Source organism: Haliotis rubra, unplaced genomic scaffold (genome assembly GCF_003918875.1).
Source record: "Haliotis rubra isolate DU_JTF1 unplaced genomic scaffold, ASM391887v1 Scf456, whole genome shotgun sequence".
Lineage (NCBI taxonomy): Eukaryota > Metazoa > Mollusca > Gastropoda > Lepetellida > Haliotidae > Haliotis > Haliotis rubra.
Genome location: NW_025767142.1, coordinates 529690 through 538381, shown reverse-complemented (window position 1 = coordinate 538381; position 8692 = coordinate 529690). Strand labels below are relative to the sequence as shown.

General features: G+C 40.8%; 1 protein-coding gene across 1 annotated transcript; it reads left to right on the top strand.

The window, feature by feature from the left end:
- Window positions 1-715: 715 nt before the first annotated feature.
- Window positions 716-7303, top strand: LOC124290084 (arginine kinase-like). Its single transcript, XM_046726772.1, has 6 exons — window positions 716-988; window positions 2638-2897; window positions 5116-5264; window positions 5814-5979; window positions 6403-6586; window positions 6966-7303. The coding sequence occupies exons 1-6, from the start codon at window positions 838-840 to the stop codon at window positions 7121-7123; spliced, it is 1068 nt and encodes a 355-aa protein (XP_046582728.1). The 5' UTR covers window positions 716-837; the 3' UTR covers window positions 7124-7303.
- Window positions 7304-8692: the final 1389 nt, after the last annotated feature.

The following is an 8692-nucleotide window of genomic DNA, read 5'->3' as shown; positions in this document are numbered from 1 at the left end:
TTTAGAGTGACGTCCCTTTGCAAAAGCACATGGCAAACTTCAGCATACATAACGTTTGTAGTGCACGCTTGTAGTGCAGTTAAATGTTTTCATATAGATCTATACATTACGAGTCCCAAAAGAGGTCAGCTACTCTATACTCAGATAATCAATCTCAATCCACAACCGTCGTTGTTGTTTTTACTTGACTCGACGAACAGTATGTAATGTAAATGAGACTGAACAAGGGTAGGCCTACGTGTTATATTAATAGTTTTTACTTCGAAGAAAAAAAACAAGGTTTCCCATTGGAATGAATGAAAGAGCGATCATATTGTGACTTTTGCTGTTAAATTCTCCCCACCGTTCGGCGCTGTCAAGACCTCACAACAAACCACGACGTTGACTGAATATAATGCACTAGTTTTGATTGGCAGACTCGATCAGACAGTCTATTACCACTATTTTGCAAACGTGACTACAGTACAATTACAATCCAAGAATGATAATATTTTTATAAAAATAAGTTGATAATTTTCGGCTCTTTGATTATTCTGAGTTTATTTACAGTGTATATTTTCGAGTTAAGCTGGTTACCGGCTAAATTTGCGCACGTCAACTTGCATCAAAGCATGCGAGACCGGGCCCTTCTTAATTTTCGAATGTCATGCTTGTGCGTTTCTTTCCTGTGTAAGGGTGTGACGTCATTCAAACAGTTTGTGACGTCACGTGCTGCGCGTGACAATAAAACCGCAGAGGCCGGCCGTTAGTTCATAGTGCAAGAAGGAAGAAAGGTTTTCGGACGTTCATTTTGTTTCATTCTTTTTAATTTTAGTTTTCTTTAGTCCCTAACTTACAATGGCTTCGGTTGAGGAACTGTGGAACAAACTGAAGAGTGCAGCTAACTGCAAATCTCTTCTGAAGAAACATCTTACAGAGGAACGCTACAATGGTCTCAAAGACAAGAAGACGAAGTTCGGCGGAACTTTGAAAGAATGCATTCAATCAGGTAGGCATACGAATATTGTTTGTTGATTGATTGATAATAAACATAAGATAGAATAATAGATCAACGCATCGCGCGTAATTTGTTATTGTCAACTGTTATATTCTGGGGGTCTAACCGTTGCCACAGTGGCATAATATGAATATTTGAATATAATAGTGCCAACGTATTAATGTGCGATTATTAGGCCATCATTTTCAGGTATGTCGAACACTATTCGACAAGGGTAATTAACCAATCAGATTGCGGAAAAAACTCACTATTGGTTTACAATATGACTTCAACCGTCACTGTTTTGAATTCTGCGGGAAATCCTTTGTTTTCTGATATCATTCGCCGTCAATTTAGTCACAGTAGACTTACCGGGACCTAAATCTGTAGCATGTTATCCTAGTTTACAGATCCCCTTCGTTGCATACATTTTCTCTGATTAGTGACAATATTCCTATGACGACAGGTAAATTCAACAACAAATGTCAAAGTATGAGTTCAGTTGATGCCATTAGGCCTTCGGCATATCTGCATTTTCGAATAATGCTCACTTGAACATATTGACAAACATGCAAACATAGACAAAATGCAAATTGTCAAATTATGTACATGGTACAGTTTGTGTACGCCACACGCCCCCGGATCAGAGGAAATCCGGCATTCTACTGTTGCCGTTGGTAATGCGGGAACATTTTCAACTTTGATTAGCGGCCATTTCCTGAATTATTAGCCATTTCCCAATTTAGCCTACTTCTATCAATAGTAAACTTTTAGCAATTTTTGTTCTATCGTGCAAAATGGTCCATGGCCCCTGCCGTTCCCAATCCCTGGTGGTGACGCCATTTTGTTAAAGTCTATTTACATTGTACGTGAAGATCTAATTGTTGTTACAATATTTCGATGGGGACGCAGTTGAATGCCATTGTACAATCAGCAGTATCCTGCCATCGTGATAATTGTTTTACATATTCTAACGCAATGATTGTGCCACAGAGCTGGACTATTGCTGAGTGCGGTTTTAAAATAAACAAACAATAAAACGCAAAAGAAAACAAATGATCGCCAGAGAAATCCACCCACTGGGATGCTGAAGGTATTTTATGAACGCAGTACAGCTATTTCATAAATCAGTCCCGTACGTCGTTTAGTCATTCTAAAACTTCAGCAGCCTAATTTGTCAAAGAGCTTCACGATCGTTTATTGCAAGCACTGTGGTTTCGGTCGACGAATGGTATTTAGCAGCCTCAATTTGCGTCACTTCTGGTAGAGCCCTGTCTCCTTATACGTATTGTATATAACGCTAGTTGATGAGAAGTCTCAAACAAAACTTCACGATAGTTTGTGAATGACACCCTTCTCGGATTTTAAACTTTATAATTTTTATAAACTATAAACTTGTCCTGTTTCTGGTTGTTTGTTCGGTACACTTACAGAATACCGGATACCTACCAGCCATATTGTTTAGTGTCACGTCACCCTAACCCTAAACCTATTAACTTGGTAAACTTTGTTTAAAGATGGCGGAAGGTATCCGGTGTTCTGTAATCTTACCGTTTGTTCTAACTTGTTTTTACAATTTTATTTTATAAGTGACAACTTGGCCATTTCGGTACATTTGGTTCCAAATCAGTGTTCCAATCCCTATTAAACTTTCGTTTCAGGCTGTCTGAACCCCGACAGCGGTGTCGGTATCTACGCCTGCGACCCCGAGGGCTACACCGTCTTCTCCGACGTTCTCGATGAGGTCATCAAGGACTACCACAAGGTCGACAAGCTTGACCACCCGGAACCAGATATGGGCGATTTCGACAATCTGGGCTTCGGCGACCTTGACCCATCTGGCGACTACATCGTCTCCACCCGCGTCCGTGTCGGCAGGAGCCACGACAGCTATGGCTTCCCACCTGTGCTTTCCAAGGACGTACGTAATGACATAGTGTCCCTGTATTTCAATAGGTGAAGATCCGGGTTAGAATTGGGCAAGATTACAGAATACCGGATACCTATCCGCCATTTTTATTTTGATTGCGCATTTATTTTTGCGCACTTCCATTTTGTTTCCTTAGCAACGGCACGCGATGAAAGAAGGCTGTGTTGAAGCAGCTTTTAATATTAAATATTAAACAATATTAAAGCTAAAAAAAGGTAAGATAATGGGGGTAAAGGGGGTACCCCCCTTTATTTAAAAGCCTTACCTACCTTACCTTACCAATCAAAAATCACTTACCATCAGAGTGTTCCCACACTGTAGAGTTCCTTTTCCCAGCATGCATTTGAATAAAATTTCAACACACGATTACTTTTTACTCTGTTTACGTCAGTGAACGCTGTTAAAATCCCCAGTTTAGGTTTCCTAAACCGGAAGTAAGGTGAGGAATTCGATTTTAACCTTATTTTTTACCTTAAATTCGTATTTTTATTGGATCGCTCGCAGGCTCGCGCTCTCTGTTTCTTCTATATATAGGAGCCTCACGCGCACAATAGAATGTATATAATTAGGTATCCGGTATTCGGTATGATTGTCGTAAGAGGACTAACGGGATCGGGTGGCCAGTCTGACTTGGTTGACACGTCATTGATATCACAATTGCGTAGATTGATGCACATGCTGTTGAACACTGGATTGTCTTGTCCAGACTTAATTATTTACAGACCCACCACATAGCTGGAATATTGCTGAGTGCACCAAACAATCCGATAGGTAGGCCTTTACTTACGCCGACAATAGGAATAATAATAACTAAATGGAATGGCTGGTAAAACGGTACTATCGCAATGTGAAAATTCGTAACATCTTACCCGGTCTATGTAAGATATTAAATATTTTTATCCTGTTTCATTTTTTAGGAATATCAGAATGACAGACATAATGACCAGCTTTATTTAAGATAGCATCTTAAAAATAAAATATTAAAAACATTTCCACTTTCGTAGTTATAATGTGTTAACATTGGTTGTAGGGCTCTGTCCTGGGAGCCTGGGTGGTCTGCCTAGAGCAAACGTTACTCCGCAGAGTGATAGTGATGAGTGATAGTGATCGATACTAAGAATGGCAGTAACTGGATTGCCTGGTGCATATGCAATAATAATATTGTGTATTTAACTATGACCAACCAAACTTTACCAGGGTTTTACATGACTCATAATTCCTGCGTATTTGAGGCAACAATTTTGTAAAAGACTCTCACAATATTATCATAGGAGTTAAGCTTGACGCAAGTTTTATGGGTGACCCTCAGAATTCAGTTCAATAAAATCAGTTTGATAAGCAAACAATGATAGTTTTCGATGAACATTATCTATCACAGTTGTCCAGATCATGCTCGTAATGTCATCTCCACAGTATTCACGAATAGCGTCTGACCCTCTGACAAATCCGGCATATTTTGCCAACGGTCTGATAGAAGTCTACAACCCGCCGGCCCCAGTGTCTGACTGTATATTTCACAATGACTTTGACTGAAGTTGTTATATGGGACATGTGACACCTGTTTGCTGTTTATAAATCTTATGTTTGTTTATACTTTCATTGCCAATTATACGAAATGCTAAATCTGAAATGTATTTTTAATTTTATTCTATGGGTCCTGTGAATGTTCAGTGGGTCAGACAGACATCTGAAACTTACAGGATCCAATGTCCTGTTACTTTGAAACGCCATTCGTGAACACTGCATCTCAAGACACGATTATTTAAAGACGCTGTCATATATCTGGAATATTTCTGAGTCATGCTAATCAACAAATCAACACAATGGATACATTAATACAATTGTCTGTATATTCATATTTAGGAAGGCAGTTGCAGCAGAATGACAATGGGTAGCGAATACATTAGTAGTTTCATACTCTTACGTTCTTATTACCTTAGGGGCGGTGGGGTAGCCTAGTGGTTAAAGCGTTCGCTCGTCACACCGAAGGCCCGGGTTCGATTCCCCACATGGGTACAATTTGTGAAGCCCATTTCTGGTGTCCCCAGCCGTGATATTGCTGGAATATTGCTAAATACGGCGTAAAACCATACTCAGTCAGTCAGTGTTATTACCTTAAGCCTGTCACAATTATCAGGTGTATGCTTGCATCATGTTCCTGTGAGTGTGCTGGGTGTTCCTTGTTCTACACGTTATTATCACTTCACAGCAATGTCTGAAGATGGAGGAAGACACCAAGGCCGCCTTCGAGAAGTTCTCTGGTGAGCTGGCTGGCCAGTACTACCCTCTGGATGGCATGACTAAGGAGGTCCAGACACAGTTGACAGCGGACCACTTCCTCTTCAAGGATGACGACAGGTATTACACAACATAGTCGTCGATTTTAAAGTTTGAACAGGTGTCCATGGCCTTATTCCACAAAGTGACCTTGGCACTATTTGTTTACATAGGCATGCTATCATGGTAGTACTAAGATCCCCTTTGTGGACCCGTGCCCTGGTTATTGTGAAGTGTTCCAAGGCTCAGGGATTAGTGATTTTGCTGAAATCCGTGGATTGTTGGTTTTCCTTGCCTGGTAATCTATCCGTTCCCATTGATTTAAGTTAACAAAGTGACAAACATCCGTAACCTGCGGCACATAGCCCTATAATAGGGCTTTCTCACAGGAGACTTTTCCCCATGAACATGATCCAAAAAAAGCAATCCTAGTGCCAAGGACTCCTTTACCTTAACATAGGGAAGACAATGACTAACAATAGTCGTACTTTTGAGACCTCTTTGTGGAGCCGGACATGTGGACCTGGAAATCTGTTCTTGTTCAGATATGCAACTCCTGGAATCAGCTGCCAATGGAGAGACTCTGTGACCTCTTGGAATCACTGTTCACTGTACATACAACTGTTTCAGATTCTTGAGAGACGCTCAGGGCTACAAGAACTGGCCCGCTGGCAGAGGCATCTTCTTCAACAACGACAAGACCTTCCTTGTGTGGGTGAACGAGGAGGACCATCTCCGTCTCATCTCCATGCAGAAGGGCGGCGACTTAGCTGCAGTGTACAAGAGACTCTGCACCGTTAGTACATTTTCAAAGATATCTGCTTTTTTGTGGACATTCTCCATTATCTTTCTCGGAAACATTCAAGGGCTTTGCAGGTTCATTTTACAAATATGGAGAATCCCTATCGTCCGTTCCACAGTCCCAGGTTTCATTGGGAGTTCTGGGTGAATCCCCTCTCCTTGAGATTCCCGGATAAAATAGACCCCTAGCAACTTACACTAATTCAAACTGACCTTTAGCTTTTGATCGGATTTGGTTCAACTGCATTTCATACAACCTCCTTGGTATAGCCCCGCCCCTCAATGGATTATCTGAGCTGAAGTGTCGTGGAATATATTAGAAAGTTGTAATAATCAGTATAATACATATTGCAACTGGTAAGTTTTATTATATCATACATAGAATACCTACTGGATTATGAAATTAATTTATCTGCAGGCCATCAAGACAATGGAGGGAAGTGGTCTGTCCTTCGCCAAACGTCAAGGTCTTGGCTACCTGACCTTCTGCCCTAGCAACTTGGGCACAGCTCTCCGTGCCTCTGTGCACATGAAGATCCCTAATCTGGCCGCTCAGCCTGACTTCAAAGAATTCTGTGAGGGCCTCAACATCCAACCAAGAGGTGAGACCGAACATTTTGGAATGGAAATGGAATCATGTTTCTTGAGAAAGATCTGTTTCATGCTATTAGTATCGAAAGCCTTATATAGCAATGGATATGAGATAATCGTTCGTCCTACGTTTATACTTACATAAACGCAAAAAAATATACAAAAGTCATTTCTCACAATTACACACTTCTGTAATCGATGACACAAGCCCCACCAATTTTATTGTCAGCCAATCAAGAAATAGTTGCCCGTTAGTGGGCGTAGCCTAATAATTTTCTATTTATAGCAACATAAAAGCAATTAAACCAAATGATATGGATTCATTGGTAGATGAATCTACAGTAGTAACTACATTGTAGTGGTAAGCTGTTTCTATATCATGTTTTCCAGGTATCCATGGCGAGCATACCGAGAGTGTCGGAGGCGTGTACGATCTGTCCAACAAGCGTCGTCTTGGTCTTACTGAGTTCGAGGCTGTACAGGAGATGCGCAGAGGAGTAGAGGCGTGTCTCGCCAGGGAGAAGGAACTTGCCGCTGCCAAAAAGTAGTTCCTTCTAATTGATCAATAGTTCAACCCAATCTGTCCTTTTCTATTGTATATAGCCCCTTTTATTTATTTGTGTATGTATTGGATGTTGTGATATAGGGTATTGATAACTTCAGGAGGTGCACGAACACCATGTTTGAATTGGGAAAGAAAATGAAATAAAGAATAATATAATGTGAAATATGAAAATGTTTGTGGTTTCTTGGTCTGTCAGTTCACCTCATGGATTCTAAGAGATGGAACTATAAGGCCATATATACAAATATTCTTGTTTCTCATTACCGCCTGAACCTAAAAAATCTTTTTTCATTTTACACTAGAGAAAATGCAACTTTGACTCCCAAAATGTGCGTGATTTTTTTACACTTCCAAGTTTTGATTTTCTATCGGAGAAAAGGTGTAAACTTCCACAGAAATCAAGGGGTTTTGGACATAAAATAAAATATAAAAATAAAATCCGCCAGCCCCATATATTTTTGAAAAAGGGACGAGAAACAAGAATATTTTTTGTGTGGCCTAAAATTGAGAAGAAGATCCTCGGCTCCGTTTCAACAAAGCGATCGTAAAACTATAACTGTCGTAAATCCTGTGGTTTAGCTTAGACTGTTAAGTGGTTAGTGGAGAAAATATGATAGTTTTAAGTGTGTAGGTTTTAAGTTCCCAGAAACACTACACAAAACGCATCCTACTCTGTTTCACCAGTTTGCATATCGTCTTAGCGGTTATCCAAGGTTAACGTCAAGGGAAGTAACTCTGGTGGGTATGTGCACACTAACCATGCATTCAGATCCGCTCGGCTTAATCCGCTACCAAAGTATTGGACTGATCCACTCAATATCAGTCTACAGTGACACAAGCAGTACGTCTTTCTGAATGAAACAACACGGTCTCAGAATCATGGTGTGTTAAGTGGACCTTTACCGGCGCTTCGGCAATCGCGGGTAGACTACGGGTAGCCTACATTAGGTTGGTAAACGTGTTGCAACTCGGTCAGGTGTATTCTAGTGATGCTGGATGGTGAATTACATGGAACATGTCAACATTCGGGTGTTGCTGAACTAGGCAAGTCGACAATGCAACAGTTCATTAAAGAGTCATTTTGTTTTCCTTCTGACTTACTTCTATGCATTCTTCCCACAGAGGTTACTTGTCATATCTTCCTACGAACCTCTGTTCTAATACGGCCATATTTCTCGGTTATCGTAAAATCCCCTAGCGGCAAAAGATCGCAACATGAATTATCACCCTTCTTTCTATCCAATCAGAACACGTGTTACATCGACTTAGATTCAACGTGACTAACACAAGCAAATGTGAGGCCACAAATATCCCCTTAATCTGCCGGGGACTTGTGTTGATGTTACACAACAAGACGTTTAATGGCTAGCTTGTCCGTTGTCAACGAGGGCGATGGAGACGCCACCGATCCGCCATAACATGACTGAGTTCTGTCTAGAAGAAACGTTTGCGCATCGCGCAGGGAAGAGGTTTAGTTTTCTCGAAGTATACGGAAATTACCGAGGCCTTGCGAATGATCACTTTTGAAAATAACGTCGCTGATTGCAATAAC

Coding starts and splice junctions, on each gene's coding strand:
- LOC124290084 (XM_046726772.1), top strand. CDS start 838: ATGGCTTCGGTTGAGGAACTGTGGAACAAACTGAAGAGTGCAGCTAAC. Junction 2,898..5,115: donor CACCTGTGCTTTCCAAGGAC/GTACGTAATGAC, acceptor ATCACTTCACAG/CAATGTCTGAAGATGGAGGA. Junction 5,265..5,813: donor CTCTTCAAGGATGACGACAG/GTATTACACAAC, acceptor CAACTGTTTCAG/ATTCTTGAGAGACGCTCAGG.